The sequence below is a fragment of the Pangasianodon hypophthalmus genome, chromosome 15 (assembly GCF_027358585.1).
Source record: "Pangasianodon hypophthalmus isolate fPanHyp1 chromosome 15, fPanHyp1.pri, whole genome shotgun sequence".
NCBI lineage: Eukaryota > Metazoa > Chordata > Actinopteri > Siluriformes > Pangasiidae > Pangasianodon > Pangasianodon hypophthalmus.
The window spans coordinates 21,789,262-21,809,933 of NC_069724.1; the positions used below are offsets into that span (position 1 = coordinate 21,789,262).

Below are 20,672 nucleotides of genomic sequence, written 5' to 3' on the forward strand. Positions count from 1 at the left end.
AATCTTGCCTGTGTTACTCAAGCGCGTCAACGAGACCCTGTTTCTAGAACCCACTCAGTCATCTACGTGATACAAGCCGTATTTTATTCGCGGCCCCTGTGGGAGCGCAGGCTGTGTTAGCATTGGTAGAACACGGAAACCAGATGAATGAGGTGTTATGCCTGGCACGAGGAGCGGTGCTGCAGAAGGCAGGTGTTTTTCGCAAGCTTACGGGAGTTTGCCTGTCGCTGTTGGCGTTCCCGGGTGTTCCCGGCAGGCGCGTCTCGGGCATGGCATGGCATGGCCTGGAATGGCACACACCTGAAGGCCAGGCCTCACACATACAACAAGACCATCCATCGCACACGGCAAACATAGGGGCTGCTGACTCTCTTCCCCTGCTGCTGGACGCGTGCCAATACACACAACGAGCTAGCAGAACATTAAAGCTCGGCCTCGGTCAGGGTTTTTCCACACCAGTCATGAGACCCATTTTTTTTTTTGCTCCAGCCTGCAGTACGACGGCAGATTAAAAGGATAAATGTGATTTATGTAGGACAGAAAGAAAGGAGATCCTCCTGTTACATGCTTTATCATGTAAGTGATATGGAGGGTTTGCTGTTGTAATGTACAAAATAATACACTGCTGCGATGTCAAAAGTATGCAGCGGCTCATATTAAACTAAAAACACACTAAGAGAGAATATGGCAAGTTACGATGCTATTAAATAGTGACAGGTAATGCACAATGGGAGTGCTGTTACAAAAAAATATAAATAATTTTTTTCAAATAAAAATTCCTGTTATACCGCCAATGCTAACATAAATTTTACATTTTTATATTTTCAAAGAACATATACTTTTAGTTTCGGTAGACGTTGTGGAACAGCACACCTAGTCGTGTTTTATTCCTCTTACACCACAGTAATTTTCCAAATTCTCACATTTATTTATTTATTTATTTACTTATTTACTTATTTAAGAACAACGCCATACAGTTTATCCATTAATAGTTACATTTAACCTTGTGGAACGGCTACGACACGAGTTAGTTCCTGTTATCACTTTCATTATAGCAGCTATAAAAAGTCATTCCCTAACCAGTCTCTCATTTTTTTTAGATATACAGCTTTACCTCTGACTGTTACAAAGTTCTGACACTGGAGACTCCTTCCACTAAATGTTAAATACAAATATCTTCACAGAAACATCACAATACATTGTTACTACTGAAATGATAACGTAGTAGAATGATTGTGTATTGTGTCCTACTGCCAGAGGTGCTTTTAGAAAATTAATCAATACCACCTAAACCAATAAGAATCGAGAAATCAACCGTGCTGTGGTATAATCCAAAAATACCATCACGACATTTAAAAAGGTTTTTACGAAACATTTATCGTAATAAGTAATTTAGTACGTAGTTATTACATAGTAATTTAATACGTAGTTTAGCTAATACAACAATAACAAAACAGTGGAGACTTGTTACAAAGAAACTTCAGAGATGTTTCTAAAGTATATACATTTTTTTAAATGCTACTTATGTAATAATAGAGTTATAAACGCAGCTGATGATATCTATGGCATTTAAATTAACGTATCATAAAGCTAATATACTGCCATGTCGCCATAGCTCTATGATAATATACACATATATATATATATATATATATATATATATATATATTTTTTTTTTTTTTTTTTGCAAGGTAAACATAAAAACCACTTGGTACTGACCTAGTTCAGGTTCAGTGATAAAATTGATAAACTCACCTCAGTGACACACGTACACACACTCACGCACACACACAGCTGTCCTGGTCTGACTGCACGGATGGACTCAATGAACCGACTCTGCTAAACGCTGATCAGTCTTTTGCAAGCTGTCATGAAAATCTTCTAACACGTACAAACCACTTTCCCCTGGCAGAGCCTCCTTGCTTCACTCAACAACCACATACTCACTCACACACACAAACACATGCACAAACACACACACACACACACACACAATAATCAAAAGTCAAATGTATTAATCTACCATCATGTATTTCTTTCTACCTTCAATAATTCAATAAATAAGGTAGTAATTCTCTCTAGAAAGATCAGGATCTTATTACTACTAGACCGGGTGTCTGAAAACCATTCATGAAAGTCAAAGAGCAAACACTGTCCAAACTAAAAACACAGCAGCAGGCACCCGTTGGAGCAGAGTAAACACCCCCGAGGTCGTTCTCTCACACGCTGCAGGAGGGACAGTTTCCCTTTTCAGACCGATCTGACACTAAACACCGGCTGATGTGGCCTAAATCAGCTTTATCGAGAGGGGGGTAAAGAGAGTACACACAGTAATCAATTACACACTGAGCGGAGAGGATCGTCTCCGACACTGAGCGATAGCCGGCTAGGGGATTGCGAAGGGCCATGGAGAGTTTAATCACCCATAACCTCAATTACAGAGCTACACTCAGACTCATAAAGCAGGAAAACAAGATCAACTCCTGCTCCGAATTCCAGTAAAGCCTTTGCACAAATACGCACACACACACACACACACACACACAAACACACAAGCTGGGAGAAAGAGCAGTTAGGAAAACACAGATTCCAGCCTGGCACGCTTTGTAAAAATAGCAACATCTTGATTTAGGAAATTTTAGACATTCAGAAAAAACTTAATATATTCCACACATTTTCAATGACAATATTACATTTTTTACACCACTGTAAGGACATGATGCTTTATCACGCTGTACAATATTAGTAAAGTAATAACTTTCATCCAAGTTATATAGGATTATGCAGTAGCCTGTGCTGAGAATGCAAGAGATCCTGCTTTCATAATTTTAAATATAACAGTATATCACATACTGTAAGTAAAGAATAAAACGCTTGCTGTTATAGGAAAATAATAATAATACACCACAGAAGCATGCCAGTGCTAACAAGTTTTTATCGTTTAAAGAAAGACATACTTTTTATCCACTTATAGTTACGTTTATTGTTGTGGCACATTGATGAGACAATGTGACTTACATTACAGAAGCTAAAAATAGTCGTTCTCTCACCACCCTCAAACCACAAAGCCCTCTGTCCCGAAGACTTTCCCGTGTCGGAAAACTTAAAGTTACAGCCTGTTACAAAGCGCTGACACTGGAGACTCCTTCCAAAAATTCTTAGTAAATATCGTCTCACAGAAAACTTTACCATGTCAACAATTACATGTTTATAATAGCCATTTATGTGGAGCGTCTGCTATATGATTCCTTGTGTAAGTAAGTTTTTACTACAGACGATAATGTATTAGAACGAGCACATTAATCGACAGCTTCTGACCAATCAGAATCAAGAATTCAATAATGCTGTTGTATAAGCACATGTTTCATTATACTCATTAGCTAGCAAGTAAGGCTTAAAGCTTATAGCCACCAGTTAGCTTTTTGAAAACTCAATGTGTAAATATTCACACACTTGTTTTTAAAAGACACTGTTTGGCTAAGTAACACTATTTGTACTTCTAACGTATGTCAAACTTTAGGCCACGCCCCCCTGCCTGAGTCCGATACTGGGGTGAACTGACAGCAAACTATGTGCTAATAAGAGAGTGACTCAGCTTAGAGATGAGGCTACGAGATGGAGTTGGTTTGACGTCCGTTTGACATTTTTATAGATATCAGTGTGTGACACGGTGTCAGAAACCCCACAATCAAATCTGAGATACTGAACATCTCAACAGGGTCCAATTACTTGCTAGCTACATCCACCTCCCAGCTCGAGTGCACAAGCAAACTTCAGACGCTAAACATGTCGAGACTGACTGACTACATTGCTCTGCACCCAGCTATCGTACACACACGTTTAGACATCACAAAAATATACGCTGCAGTCTCACACATGGATCTTAGCAGGGATTATGCCTCCAGTCTTTATCAGTGCGTTCCCACACACTTGAGAAGATCGGAGTCTTCCTCCCACCTCATCCCTCCTGTCTCAAATGAAACATATGCACTCGTTTAGGGTAAAAACTGAAGAGAGAAGTCATGGGTCACGACCTCTATCTGACCCTGAGCTTCTGCTTCTGAAGTGTGCTGGAAAACATCACTCTCACACCAACCACCTGATCCAGCTTGCTGATTACACACAGCAGTAAGCTTCCCTAATGAGTCAAAGGCATACTGTATACACACACACATACACACACGCTCTGAATCACATGCTGTCATCTACTCGCCTACATACTCGGCCATATTTCCTCTCATTCCTTTCACACACGCCCTTTTTTTTAAAAATAAAAACTGTGATACTTAATTTGATGGATTACCTGCCAGCAAAAAAGAATAATTCCTTGTTCTCTAAGAGCCCATCACGGTACCTGTAGCTTTACAAATCATTTTTAATTGACAACACTACAGATTTTCAGGACAAATTGATTTGCAGAATGGGAAACAAATGTGGCATCGTAAAAGGCTGGAATGTGACCACTGTGGCATTTTAAGAACTCTTATATATACTCTAGAGGACATGAAAAAACCAGACTGTAGTAATGCTATATTGTATGGCAATATATGGCAATTGTATATTGTATACTCCTCTGCAGAGTCCTGACCAACGTCCTCCTTCATAAATAACACGTCAAACAGGGCAAAGAAAAGTTAAAAGCTGCCGGTGTGTCTCTGCCAGCTTGGAGAGCGAAACCTCAATGTATGCACAGCCAGTTGGTTGAGCAATATCACAAGATAAATGAGAATTAGTCATGAAAGCAAAGGTCGACCCTAATCTGCGCTCATTCTATCAACAAAAAGAGGCAGATCAAAAGGCTGCAGAAGCCAGCCGCTCGAAACAATGATGCAGCTTGAAAGAGAAATTTAATTGACGTGCCTTTATCAGAGCAATCACTCTCAACTTCAGTGCAAAAGTAAAATCGTCTTCGCTCTCACTCTCTCTGTCAGTCTGTGACGAGATTTTACGATTGAGACAAGTGCTAAGAGGCGAGATGGATTTAAATGGCAATTATGACAAAACCCTGACAAATGATGACAGCAGTTTTACTGTAATGCAGGGGAAAGGAATTGCAAGGACGGATTTGTGGCGTGTGTTCGTCCTCCATCCGCTTTAACATCCACTTAAGGCAACTTCTTTGCCGTTTCTCAGTAACTTCACAAGCTTTTTTTTTGTTTTATTAACTTCAAAAGAATAAAAAAAAAAGGATGGTGAATGAATGGCTGTTTACAGCAGTTATAAGTGATAACTTGTCTCATGGACATTCCCCAGCATTAAATGTAACTATAAAGTGATAAAAAAGTACAATGTGTCATTCTTTAATTCATGAAATATTGTTAGTCAGCAAATCGGTGTGATATGAGAGCAATAAAACACTTTGGGGTGTGCTGTTATATGAAAATAATCCACTTTGGGGCGGGAATAGTAACTGTTTAACATCAGGCGGTATAACTTACCATTTTGTTGATTATTTCTCTATAACAGCATGTTCCTAAGTGTTTTATTCTTTAGAGAGCATATTATAATGTATTCATGAGATAATATATTAAAATCGATGGATACGCCAATATGTCTCTTTGTGTGTGTGTGTGTGTGTGTGTGTGTGTGTGTCTGTTTTCATGTACGTGGGAACATTTCCTTCAAATTCTCAACCTTTTCCTTTCTCTCCAAGCGCAAACAGGAAGTGGGAAGCCCCTTTCTTCCTGAAGAGAGACGCAGTGGGACACACACTCCAGGAGTGAAGACTACAGGCAAACATGGAGCTGTTGAAACACACACACACTCATCCAACAGGAATTCAACATTTTCATTTTCTCTCTCTGTCTCTGTCTGTCTCTCTCTCTCTCACACACACACACACAAAAACAAGTGGATGAGTGTGTGGAATTCTCAGTAACGTGGCTGCTACACTCCCCCTCTCACAGCTTTAAGGAGGTTATTATTTACTGGCAGTTGATATGAACATTGAGTATTTCAGTGTGCTCTCCTGTTTAAAAACGGGAAAATCACCAATCCAAACGGATGGAGTGTGAATTTGTTCTGTACGCTCAAGCCAAGCCTCAGATATACAAATCTCTGCTTCCTTATGAGAAAATTATAGTAGCACTTCAAAACACAGACAGTCCACCCAGATGCTACAAAACTAACAGTGAATTCTCTGAATTCTGATAAGAGCAGTTCTGATAACAGCTCTGGCAGTAGTTCTGGCTGCAAATCACAGGTTTATATTAATGTGCTCGTTTTCCATACTGCTTATTCTACACAGGGTCATGGGGGAGCCTGGAACCTATCTCAGGGAACTCGGGGCACAAGGCGGGGGAGACCCTGTATGGAGCGCCAAGCCATCGCAGGGCGCAATCGCACACACCGGACAATTTGGAAATGCCAATCATCCTACAACGCATGTCTTCGGATTGGGGAGGAAACCGGAGTTCCTGAAAGAAACCCCTGAAGCACGGGGAGAACATGCAAACTAAGCTACTGTGCCCCCCTAAGGTGTTATCATTTCTATAATTGTATTTACACTGTGCATTAGGAATATCTGATTCATGATATCTAAACAATGTGAAATGTGGGCTCTGGACCTGCACCAGCACATCATCTCTGGAAAACTAGCATCTGAAACACAGAATTAGCAATCAGTGTATACTCTAGCTCTGTTATTTGCATAGAAACGATGGGGTACATAACGCTCACGATGCTCCAACCTCACCTAAATGAAAGCTGAAGGGAAAATATACTGTGGTTTTCAGAGAGTCAAACAACTTAAGACATTTCAGAAAGACGTGTAATTTTTTAGACACAAAATCCACATGTTCTAAATGAATAAATACAGAGTGACAATCAAAAAACAGTGGGTTTGAATTGACACCCTGATGTTTCACATTTCATCAGTAACCACATAATGTCAAGAGCTCCTGTTTTGTTTTTTTCACTTAAATCCTCCAACATTTCATCAGAGATTCTGGTGTGTGAAAAACTAAATAAAGACTCAACTCAGACCTGTCAGAGTCTGTGAGCGAGGGTAAAAACGCAAGCAAGTCTTTGTAGTACTGAAGCTTAAAAAATGCAAAATGTGATGCAATACTGTTTCCCAGATTCACACTCTGATTACGTGGCCTGTATCTGTATGTTTGGGTGTGTGTTACACAGACTTATTAGTCATGTATCAGAGCAGACCGTGCAGAATAGCAGCTATGTCATGGTTGCTGATTACAAGGGGAGTTGGATTCTATCATCCCGATCCATGAACCTCTGCTTTTGAATAACTGCATGAAGTGCAACAGAGAAAAAGTGACTCTGTGTGTGTGTGTGGTGGTGTCAAATGAAGCGTTGCTATAAAAAGATACGGCCTCGTGCTCTTGTATAAGCACATAGTGGACACACACATGTCCGGAGTGGATCACAATACGCCGGGACAGATGGCTGTGGAGGCGTTAAATATACAGCATTACCGTCCTGGGTTACAGGCAGCTGCTGCGGCTGATAAAATACACAACCAGGAGCTGCAGTTAATCTGCAGAAGGCGTCCTCAAGAATATTCATAAGTGTGGGCCGCTGCGCTTCTTGTAATCAGCAGGGAGGAAATATGTGCATGAGACGATTTTCTGAATCTAATCTAACCCACATCTTGTCAGTTTACTTAAAGTTAGAGCTTTACTTCTGACTGCTACAAAGCTCTGACACTGGAGACTCCTTCCAAAAAAATGCTAAATAAATGTCTCCTCCCAAAAAAACGTATTAGCGATCACACGATTATTTAGAAGAGTCTGCCATACAAGTCCCTATGTACGTCGTTACTACATATACAATAATGTATTTTCTGTGAACTACTATCAGAACTGCTGTTATAGAAAATTTATCAACACCTACAATCAGATTCAAGAATTCAACAGCGCCGCGGTATAAAGCCACATACACGTCATTAACCCTTCACTAAGAGAGACATCTTCGACACAGTGGAAGGTGAGAAGTTTGAGAGAGGAAAACTGGGTCTCAGAAGGGCTTCATATTAAGCTCTGGCGAGGCAGCTGTTATCTGAGGAACTGCACCATATGGCACTGCGAGTTTTATAGACTTGAAAATCACAGTATTCCAAAGACCATTTACAGAAATAGAGCTTGGTATGAACCACGCATATAATAATAATGGGGATTTTTTTTTAAAGCACCATGCAAGCGGAAAAAAATATTGAACAGTATGTACAGACAAACTGGTACAGATATTTGAGGTTTTAGAAAGAATGTAGGCTTATAAAATGACAATGTGAAAGAATAGTTGTTTAGATGTAGCACTGTAATGAGACATACATCCCCGATGTTGTCATTTTTTGAAAAAACAGTTCTCACTGGTCAAAATATCAAATACTTTGTTCAGTTTGGAACAAAATGGAAATGAGCCGATTGGGAGTCATCACATATTTGTGAGCTGAGCTAAATGATCTGACTCAGTGAAAAGACATGCAATTCCCATCACTCGTGCACAGAATTACACACAGTGCAAATACAAGACAGTGTAAGTTGAGTGAAAATATACTGTATACAATAAAGGAGTTATTTTGCTCCTAAATTAGAAGGAAAAATATCATTATTCATGACTTCTTACATCCTTATATTAAGTTAATATGTAGAATGTATATATTTCAGCTTATTTTAAAGAGGCAGGACTAAACACAGGCCACAGCATGTTTGACAGTCCTCCAGACATTCGCTGTATCCTACTGTCCTGTTTCTTCATCGCAACCAGTTCAGAGTCATGTAGATTCAACTGCATGGCCACGTCAGTCAGTTATCTCAGTATCAATATCTGTAACAGACACAAGGACAAGCTGCCTCTGTGGCATTTGTTTTGCCCAATCAAACACACCCTGCTCCACTTTTCCTCCCCATAGCATCTGCCTGTGTGTTTTGTTTGACCATTGTGTGTTGCTAATGGTCTGTTTTTCGCAAGAGTTCATCTGGAAGTGCCCTTAATGTTGGCAGATGGACAACAGGAAAAGGCCAGGGCTCTTGAAGACTGAAACCTCTGGAGCCAATCAATAATTGGCCCAAACAAGAACCAGCAGAACCTGGGGTTCTCGTATATTTCTCACAAACCTGAATGACTACAGGAACAATCACAGTAATGACAGTAACATCAACTACGTCATCATTACACTGCCCAGTGACATCATTGTTGAGTCAACATAACGCTTGCTCAATCAGCTTAGATTGGCTGAGAATAAAAGTTATAAGAGTACTACAAACCCCTTATAAACCCAGAAAATCAAACTATTTCTGTTTGGTTGTGCTGCATTTGTGATGTACCAAAAAAATCTGCTATGTTGACAGATATGTTGACTGTATTGACTGGTGGCCAATGGAAAAAGCAAAGTTCCAGAAAGGTGCCAAAATTTCCGGTACATTTACACACTTGTCATTTTTCTCCCTGTAGTGTTCCAGTAAACAGTGGCACACCCACATAAGAAATTTCCATTAGCTCGTGAGCAGCAGGCATCCACACACAAACCCTTAAACCTTAAAGGAAAGCCATATTGGTGACTGCTTAACCCTTCACAACCCAGCATGCCTTGCTCCACATTATCACCCCTCAGACGGTCCTGTTGGACAACTAGAAGTCTGACTGCAAGGTCATTACTTAGGCTTCAAGCATGTTTCAGATGCAGTCACGGTCTGTGACGCCGGACGTGGGGCAGCAGGTGCTCCTGCGCTGACCTTCCGCCTCATGAGATCGGCTTTGGTGGCATCTGGATCAAATGCTCGCTCAGGCTGTGCCTCTCCTTCCTCTCTCCAAGCATAATTCCAAGCGTGTCTGACTGCTTTAGTGTCAAAATAGACTCTCCCTATCCTTCCTGAACTTTCCTCTGTGTGCCAGGATTGCACACCACATGCACCATGCACATGCACACTCCCCCGAGTCTCTAAAGGTCACCTGAGCTTTCTGAACACTGCTGCTGTCTTTCACACTCTCCACGTAATGAAAAAGATGCTGATTATAGCTACTATTCACAATCAGGGCTGCGGTCTGTGCTGGTCGGCTCTTTGTTTGCGGATTTTTGCAAAAGTCATTGTAGACAGAAAATCAAGTATTCTGTATTCAGTTTCGGACAAGCTCAAGTGACTTGGAGTTTATCAAACACATTTCCACCCAGCTCTGGACGTAGTATAGTAGTAGCACAAGGTGAAAGCAAAGAACTACTGCAAGCTCCTTAACTGGGAAAAAAATACAATAGTTGCCAAGTACTTCGTGGCCACAAAGTAGATCTCGCAAAACTTGACTTGTGGCCTCATATTAATTCTTGACCACCATAAATATACATCTAAAATCTCTCAGAAAGTGTGTAATGCCCATTTAGGAAAGCGTAGTGTATCCAAAACTAGTAGAGAAAGAAGACTTTTTGCACCATGTGCAAACTTCATGGTGTTTTTTCCCCACAGGAATGCACAGCACGCTCATATTATGAAACTCTATATCACTGATTTTACATAGATTACCCTGAGAGACCCTAAAACTAGGTCCCAGACACATAAAAGTTGTATTTTAGTGACGGGTCCTCTGGAATAGGTACAATACTGGTTACTGTAAATCTGGAAAACTGATTTTTAACAACACCCAAGTATTTAGTATTTTCCCAATATAGGAGCAAGAAAGATCCATACAAAAAAACCAGACTGAATCCTTGGGAATAACAAATTGTGAAATTGTGTTTGTTTAATCATATTTGAATTAATTGATTCTTTAAAATAGATAGAGAGAGAGACAGCAGGAAAGCATGAGGAAGCTAGCTCCAGGCTCACTTCCTGTGCCAGAGGCTGATACTCTAGAAGCAGGGATGGTACTGAGAGCCCCTCGCTTGGCTCATGAGCCACGACAATCAGTAGCATTTCATTGTGATGGTGGCACGCTGTGGCTAGATTAAGAGCTCAGTGAGTTATCAAAGGCTTAGTCTCTCTGAATTCCCCTGACCAAGCCACCATGGATGGCTGCTGTCACTCCCTGCCTAAGGAAGCACTCTCATTTCTGTTTCATTCTCTTTTTTTTTTTTTTTTTTTTTTTTTGCTTGGCCCCCTACTGTCTCTTCGGCAAGTGTCAGTCAATCACAGCGAGAATCTCTGGAGGAGATGTACAGACGAGGGGCGACCTGAAACGAGCGCAATGACCTGCTTCAGACAGATGCACACACACACACGAGTATTATAGTATTTACAGCGATTATCATGGTACTCTCTACACAGGCATAGCCGATGGACAAAAGGTCACACATTATGAATGTAACATTCATTTTAACATTCTGACCTAATGTTCCGGTCAGCATGCTTGCTCTAACAACTCTAGTTCCAGTCACTGTGGTGAATCACACAAAATTATCTAATGCAATAAACCCTGACCTCTAAAGAAAGCACAGAAATATGCACACTTGAGTATGCGCTTATTTGAGTCAAAATTGAGTAAAAATACATGACTGAGGTTTTACACACTGCCACAATGTTTTATTCCTCTTAAACCACAGCAATTTGCCAACAATTACAATTTTTTTATTTAGTAAAGTACAACACATTGTACTTTTTATCCATTTATAGTTACATTTCATGGCACGGAACGTTTACATTATAACAGCTATAAACAGTCGTTCCCTCACCAGCCTCTCTTTTCTCTATTAAGACAAAACAATGTAGCTTGTCATGTTACCAAAGTTGATTATTTTCCAATATGTCCGAAGCATTTAAATTCCTCTTTTCCAACGCAATTTGCCATGATGACATTTTTAAAAAATTAATAAAGAACATAATATAGTACTTTTTCCATTTATAGCTATGTTAAATGCTGTGCAACAAGTTATATAAACAGTCATTCACTTGACAGCCTCTCTTTTTTCTTTCTCGAAGTTAATAAAACAAAAAAATGCAGCTTGTCATGTTCTCATATTTTTATCATCATCATCTAACTCTGTTGTAGTGAAGCCTGATTATTTTTTTACTATCGCAGCAACCAAGAATTTGCTGTAGTAAATATAAATGCATAAAAAAACAATAAACTGATATAAATAACTATATAACTTAAAAATTAGTTTTTGGTTTATTCTTTTGTGATGTACAAATATAACAAAGATAAAAAGTGGGGAATTTTTAAAAAAAAATTTAGTTGCATGTATAGTTAGCTGTATGCGTATTTACTAATCACCACAGGCCACCTGAAGCTAGGCAATCTCAGCTCACCTTCTAAATACTCATCTAGCTGCTAACACAATATGAAATTGATTACTAAAATGAACTTAAGATAAACCTTATATTGGCTGTTGCCCCAGAAAAGAGAGACTGTAAACCCCAATTTCAAGAAGGACCAAAATCAAAGCATACTACAGTCTGAAAAAAAAAAAAAAAAAAAAAAAAACAGAAAAGGCCACTGAAATGGCTCCTTCCACTGGTTTGGCTTTGAAGAGCAGCTTAAATAAATAAGAGTATTAAAATAGCCACTGTGCGCGATGATGATGATGATGAATCTGAGAGGGAGGAGAGGGCCTGGCCCTGTAATCGACTCTGAGCGCCTGGCCAACAGGAAGCTGCGAGGGAGTGTGAGTACAGCAGCTAAGGCCAATTAAAATCGGAGGAGTGTGGAACATGTCGGAGCTAACGAGCTCTCTTCCCTTGACCCCTAACCTCTCTGAGACCTTGATCCAGAACGCATACGGAGGCAATGGCCGCTGCTGCGACTCCCCTCAGCTTTCAGCATCCCTCCCCCGCTGCGACCACAAGGTCTACAAACACATGCTTGGATCCCTCGCTGGAGCTTAACCACATGGTGTTTTTTTCCCCCCTTTTTACTGAAGGTCTATGGTTCAGCTTAAGTCTTTAAACAAAGAGCAAAAATACACTTAGCTCGTGTGGGCCACATTCCCTTGAAATTTATGGGCTTAATTCAGGCACTCTCTCTGAGCGCTCGGAACAATAAATAAGCACCAAATTAATTGGCAGAATTTATGAAGCCACGATTTACCCCAAGGCACCAGGGCCCCTGAAGCACAAGCAAGACAATTACGCTAGTTATATACGTGGCAAGAGGTTGGTTTTTGGGTGTAACTCCATCCAGAGTGATGTCAATAAAGTGTGATTATTAAAAAGCACACCTGGAGGAGAAGGATGGACAGAGAGAGACTCAGACACCAAGCCAGAATGCGTCCATTACCCGCTCTAATGAAACAACAAAGGCAGAGCCAGCGACCGTTTTCTCCCCCACCCAATACCGAATTGGTCCCACAAAACAAGCCTCTCCAAACATGGTCCATATGTGAGTTCAGAGCTGGCAATCAGAACACATTATGGAACAGGCGGCTGAGTTCATCAGGAAAAAATTAGCCCGCCGTTCGCCCGCGCTCTCCCATTGGCCGCTCACGTGGAGCTCTGGGTTTGAGGGCACCCCAGACATTCCTGTGGATAATCTTTTCCATTCCTCCGTTCAGTGTGCCGAGAAGAAGCCCAAATCTTCAGGACAAGGCTTGCATTGTGAGGTGCTTCAAAAAAAAAAAGAAAAAAGCCCTTTTTTTATACGCTCACCTCATACAACAGTTGCAAAAAAAATTCTTCTTGGTTCCTCCTTACACTTCACATTCGAAACCAAAACTTTAGACAAATGAAAAACAAAAATGAGTGCCTCTGAAATGATCTGACGAGACGGGAGCAAGGGGATGCTGCATTTCTCACGCTCTCTTTCCAGCAAGGATTTGCTTTTACGGAAATCCAAAACAATATAAAACCGCCGGAATCTCAAGTGCGGCCACATCAGTGAGTGCAGAGAAGTTCAGGAGGATCAGCTACGGATCAGCCGCTTACTCTCTCTCTCTCTCACACACACACACACACACACACACACTTCAGTTGGCCTCCTTGAGGCTCAGCGTAAGAGTTACAGCAACACGTTTCCTAATTAGAAACGTTGTCATTACTCCTTCTATAAACGTGAGACTCCAGCTAGGCTCACCCTGGCTTTTCCACAGCCACCAGTTAAAATCTGCCTACGACAAACCGCACCACGCCATGCGGCCTTTTTAAAGACAGCCTTTCCATTTGCCTTTTATGTGGGATATGCGGAGAACATAATAAAAAGACAGAACTAATTTTCAGCAGTGCTCGCTGGCTTTCTGAAGCGCTCCATGGAATCCAAGCAGGCATAAACAGTAACTTCTAACAGCGATACCAGAATTACCACCGGAGTGTAAATGGCTTTGAATATTTCAGCAAAGTCAAACAAGCCTTCAAACAAAGCTGTAAAAAAACAGCTCACTGCTCTGTCAGCGAGTTCAATAAAGCATGCTGGCTGACTGTAACTGCTCTGGAGACACACACCGCCCCCACTCAGGCCCGTGACAGTAAAAATGTAGCTAATCAATCACACGGTCCTCTGACGGCTCCACAAAGAAACACGTGTGCCTCCGAGACACTGCTCAAACATGTCCACTGTGCAGGTATTTGAGAAAAAGTCGTTCTTGCGAAGCTTTTTTTCCCCCTCAGGATTAAAACCGACTTGAGAATCAAAAGACCCTGACGAAAATAAGAACATATTTTTTTCAGTTATTGTTTTTAACCAAGACTGACATGTCTGGTTGCGTCCTTGTGAAGCCACAATTACTCTATAACCAGGTTACAGGAAAAAGCATGTTAGAGACAGAAACCCCATCAGTGAAAATTACACGTTACTTCAAACATTTAGAAAAAGTTCACCACCAGTTAGATTTCTAACCTGCTCTATAATCAAGTGCTTGTCTACTCCGTCATTAACACCCTGTGAAATTTTAGGATGAGCCTGTGGAACACTGTGTTGCTGCTATTTTATGCACTGGCAGCTTGCTAACTGCACATTATATAAGAAAAGCCAAAAATCAAATGACAAAAAAAAAAAAGAAAAGGTTTCAAACTTTCACATGCAAAACACATCCAAAAATCAATTCTCTCTATCTGATCTGATTATTTTATCTGGATAGCATCTGGATAACAAACAAATATATAATGTATATATAGAAAAATATCAGAATTAACCATTATGTCACTATTTTGCTAATGTGCTTTGTTGCAGAGAAGATATAACTGTAAAAATGAGTTCTTTAGTGACAAAGTGAAATAAAAAGTAATGAATAAAACACATGGAGGCATGCTGTTATAGGAAAATAATAAGTACGTAGTTACTGTTACCACCCAAAAGTTGATTCCTGAAGTGTTTATTCCTATTATACTATAGCAGTTTGACATTTTATCTGTTTATAGTTACATTTAATGTTGTGGAAAGTCCTCGAAACCAGTTCCTGTTATCGTTTGCAATATAGCAGCTATGAACAGTTGTTCCCTCAACAACACCTTCTGAATGATCAGAATTGAGAATTCAATAGCGCTGAGGTATAAGCCAGAAATTACACAAACTGTCAGACATTACATGAACAGTTTTCTGTTGAAAACACCTTGCTAGCTCATATCATGTCTAGCTAATATCTTGTAGAACTTGTACTGATGATGTATCAGATATTTAAAAGCTAAAATGTCACCATGCATGGGGAAGGAAACAATATATTATAGTTTTATTATCATATTATATTATCATGTTACTTCCTACTGAACAGAGTCTGTTATATTTAACTCAGAAAGGCTATAAAATGAAAATGTACTATGATTTCAACTTAACATTGTCTATAAGTGTACACGTACTGCAATGCAAGTAACTATAGTGAATTCTGCACTTGAGCTGAGTGGTATGTGTGTGATGTGATGCGTCATTCTCCGCATACCACAAGGACATGACTGCCATGCAAAGTCATGCTCATGTTGCTGTAACCCACCATTCTTAAGCTTGAGTGATGAAAAGTGAAGGAGGACTGATAATTGCTGTGTTAACAGCTCTCTATGTGGAATAACTGAACGTTTTGCATTATACGCTCTGTAGCTCAGTTTCAACATAAAATTCTCAAAACATGAGTAAACGCAAACGGAAAACTCAGTGATGTGTACATGTGTGCTCTTGACTGTAGGCGCACAATAGACTTCTTGAATGTGCCGAGCCGTGGATGGACTACAGTGCAGGCTTTGTGTGCTGGCAGCTGCTGAGTGACGAGGCTGTGTTACCTGTGGAGAGTCTGCGCTGATGGAGAGGACACATGCCGCTGAAACAGGAGCAGGATTCCCCCGAGCGGCCTCTCTGAGGGGGCGGCGCCAGCGAGCACTGGGGTTTCAGGAACCCTGTGTGAACAACAAACACGTACATTTAAATCATTACGATCAGTATGCTCAGCTGAACTGTAATACATGCAGGATATCCTCGGATTACTTCCAATGTAACGAAAACGAAATTTGTTGTGATAATACACATCGTGTCAAACTTAAAGAACGGTTTCCCTCTGTCTACGCATCATGATGTTAAATTATTTCCAAACATATTCATTTAAATAAAAGACATCAATTTGATTTCAAGTCATTTATTACTTGCTGAGACATAATTTAGACAAATTTTTTTACTTTAGTACTTAATTACTTTAGACAAATAAAGGCTTTTTAAGGACCCATAGACATCCTGGTTATGAGTGGAACAAGTTTGCACTTAACATGTAACATACAATTACTGGGTTACTCCATAGATGGCTGTGATACAGGATTAGATGGTCCTTACAGAGAACGAGATGGCTGTCATACAGAATTAGGCAGTCATAATAGAAGCAGACGGTCCTCATAGAGAATCAGACAGTCGTTATACAGAATCAGACGGTTGTCATAAAAGAATCAGAAAGTTGTTATAACAGAATAAGACAGTGGTCAAAACAGAATCAATCAATCGTCATAACGGAATAAGACACTTGTCAAAACAGAATCAGGTGGTTGTTATAGAGAATCAGACTCTTGTCATAATAGATTGAGAAGGTCGTTATAACAGAATCTGATGGTCGTCATAACAGAAATGGACAGATTCAGACAGTCATAACAAAATCAGGCAGGCCTGATAACAGAACCTGACAGTCTCATAACAGAATCAGACTGAATCAGACAGTCATAACAGAATCAGGTGGTCCTCATAACAGAACCAGACAGTTTCATAACAGAATCAGACAGATTCAGACAGTCATAACATAATCATACGGTTTCATAACAGATTCAGACAGTCGTAACAGAATCAGGCGGTCCTCATAACAGAACCAGACGGTTTCATAACAGAATCAGACAGATTCAGACAGTCATAACAGAATCAGACGGTCCTCATAACAGAATCGGACAGTTTCATAACAGATTCAGACAGTCATAACAGAATCAGACGGTCCTCATAACAGAATCGGACAGTTTCATAACAGATTCAGACAGTCATAACAGAATCAGGCGGTCCTCACAACAGAATCAGATGGTCTCATAACAGAATCAGACAGAATCAGACAGAATCAGACAGTCATAACAGAATCAGGCGGTCCTCACAACAGAACCAGATGGTCTCACATAACAGATTCAGATGGAGTCAGACAGTCATCAGAACAGAATCATACGGAATCAGATGGTCTCATAACAGAATCGGACAGATTCAGACAGCCATAATAGAATCAGGCAGTCTTCACAACAGAACCAGACGGTCTCATCAGAGTCAGATGGTCTGATACCAGAATCAGATGGAATCAGATAGTCATCAGAACAGAAACATATTACTTGTCTTTTAAACCCCAAACCAGATCTTTAAGAAAAGCACCGACCTCATGACTCCTCCTGCCTCTGTCTCTGCCCTTCAGTGGCATAGCGTGACCCATTTGACCCCTAACATTTTCAGCTCCATCTTGTACCACATGACCCAAAGCCCTCAAGGCTGCAGAAGCCCCAGGCTTGCCTCGATCCAGTGCCCCTTCCCAGGGCTCAACAAGTGGGTGGCACATGACTCTATGCTGGTGAAATGCCAGATGAGACAAGCATGCCTGCAGGGGGTAGGGAGGGATGCCAAGCTGTGCATTTTGGAGGTCGTAGGTCATTCTGCACACTAATGTCATTTATATGACTCATGGATACCATCAGAATGAGAACAAGAATAGATACATTTACTGTTACTTCAAATTTTAAAGTAACTCTGAAATTAAAAAAAAAAACATGAGCTCATCTTGGTTGGCTGATTCCGGTTGATCAACTTTGAAACACCAAAACAAGGCATATTTTTTTAATTCAAGTTTTATCTAACACCCTTAAGACTTCTTCGGATTGTCAGTTTGCGGGAATTCTAGAAAATTCTATGCAGAACCTTATAACAGACTGTTTGCCTTTCAGAAAATGTTCTAAGTCAAACCTTGAAAGCTTGAATTGTTAACCAAAGAACCTACAAGGAAACTATTTTAAACTTAAAACTTCCAAGCTTCCTTAAAAAACTGATTTATTTATAAGCTCAGGTTATGATCTAACAATACAGGCTCATTATGCAAATTATAGGATTAAGTTGTTGCTACTAATTTTGATGATAAACAAAAGTATAACTGTTATGGTTTGGCTACTGTAAAATAAATCAAGGAGAGTGCACACTTAAAAGGGTTAAATGTAGAACTACCTTATATTTCCTAGACAGAATCATACAAAAGATTGGAGAAACTCTATTGGAGAAATGTAGAACCCCTTTCAGAAACTACAGTAGAAGAAAATGTTAATCAGATAAACTTTATGGGTTCTGTCCCTCTAGGGGAACTCTTAAAGGGTCCAGGTAGACCCATACAACAAAGGCTTTGGCTATTAAAGAGAATTCCAACAAAAGCCTCTTTAGGAAGCTTCATGTAACAAAAAACAAAACCAACATTAACTATGCAATCCTTTAGAGTTCTCTGGTTTGTCCCACTGTAGGAACTCCTAAAGATTCTATGTGTAGAGGGTTCGTTTAGGAAGCGACATTAGAAAATAAAATAATAAATCCTAAAAGGTTCTTTTATTTGTCTCTTTCAGAGAACTCTTTCATGTTCTATGTAAAACCCTGTATGCCCATTACCCAAGTTTGTTCCCTTAGAGAAAATCAATAAAGGTTAGATAGACGATTAATAAGCGTTCTTTGGTTTGTCCCTTTGGGGGAACTCTTAAAGGTTCTATGTAGAACTCTGTAACAGATGGTTTCCATGTTAGAAAAGGTTAGAAAAACCTCTTTAGGAAGCTACATTTGAAATAGAGGGTTCCCCTAAGAGATAGATTCCAAGTTGTATCTGTCCCTGTTTTTTCTAAGAGTACGAGAACCCATAATGATCCAAAGAACCCCCGAGGCACCCATTTTCAGAGTCCATGAAAATGCAATTTGAGAGTCTGTTTCTGAAATCCCATTTGTGTCGCCATGTGAAAAATACAAAATGAGCATATTTCCAATTTTCAGATTCATGCATATTCATAGAGCTTGACTTTGTTTATGAGGGTTGAAATGTTTCTAGGTCATTTCTTAAATGTTAAAAACATATTAAACAATTCATTATTCAGTACAGAATCAGGGGTATCTTTCAGATATACAAGATAGATTTTCACTGTAGCAACTCCCTAAAAAACAGCTACCTTATTGAGAAAAGAATCAGAAAACGAGAAGGATAGAAGTCTAATCCCTAGACTCAGAGCTTGTGGTCTAGACTTTCACAATAGTTTACTTTCTTTTGCCAGTTGAGGCTGCAACGTGACTCAGAGCTGATGCAGAGAATGAATGAGTTCATGCTCTATGTGCATCAGTGGAGCTATTTTAAAAAAAAAATGTTTACCTCTTCACTTCCTAGTATAGACCTTAAGGACCAGAGCAAACACTAAGAGTGCAGGGCAGCGACATAGCCTCGCTTCAATCCCTGCTCAATAAAGCGCTTTTGCTTCCACCATGAAAATCATGTCATTCCAGATGAGCTCAGGCAATGACATTTAAAACAGGCGCAGGGATATTGAATTAATTCCTCGTGATAAGTCGTCTGGCAAGCTGAAGCTGCGGTCAAGGGTAGGAGGCCTGGGAGAAAAAAGTGGAGGAGAGCAGGATGGCGAGCGAGGGTAAGCCTGTCAAACACATTCCACAGCTCTTTGATTAAAATCATAAAAACGCACAAATGCCAGAGATAGACATCAAGCTTTAAGTCTGGAGCACGGCAAGGGAATATGTAGGAGATGAGTTCAGAAAAGTTCCAGGGAGAAAGAGAGGGAGGATGAGATACATGGTCTTTAAATTACCTTGACTCCCACAATAATGTCCTCTCATAATAACTCATATACTGAAAATGCATCAGTCATTTTAATAATACATATTTTATTTCAGTTACATTCTATTGTACTATTTCTAATAAATAGCTATTGGTGGAGTTCCAGTACCAAGCTCGTATTATAAAATTACTGAAATTACTAAAGCCTACTCACAGTCACATGAAAAAAAATGTGCACTTTCCAAAAAAAAAAACAAAAAGAAGTAAATGAATTCATGTTTCCATCAACTATGGTCATGCAAAAATGATGCAAAAGTGATTAGGGACTTGGGGTGGATGATATTTAAGAAACAAAACACAAAAGGCTGTGGTGTTATAAGAAAATAATTAATGCCCACCCTGAAGTTGATTATTTCCCAATAAGCGCACATGCTGAAGTGTTTCATTCCTCGTACAACGCTGTGAAATGTCCACAAAACAAGTTAGTTCCTGTTATCCCTTGCATTATTACAGCTATAAACAATAATTTCCTGTCAGAGCGGCTGTTATAGAAAGTTAATCA

General features: G+C 40.0%; 1 protein-coding gene across 5 annotated transcripts in view; it reads right to left on the bottom strand.

The window, feature by feature from the left end:
- rxraa (retinoid X receptor, alpha a) overlaps nucleotides 1-20,672 on the bottom strand; it is a 103,646-nt gene that overhangs the window by 56,703 nt on the left and 26,271 nt on the right. For 2 of the 5 annotated variants that reach the window (XM_026928949.3, XM_034311279.2), the window contains exon 2: nucleotides 16,086-16,199. In XM_026928949.3, the coding sequence (XP_026784750.1) occupies nucleotides 16,086-16,199 (114 nt within the window). Of the gene's footprint in view, nucleotides 1-211; nucleotides 1,498-1,755; nucleotides 2,153-9,618; nucleotides 16,200-20,672 lie in introns of those variants that run through there. The other 3 variants (XM_053240330.1, XM_053240331.1, XM_053240329.1) reach the window with 3 other exon arrangements.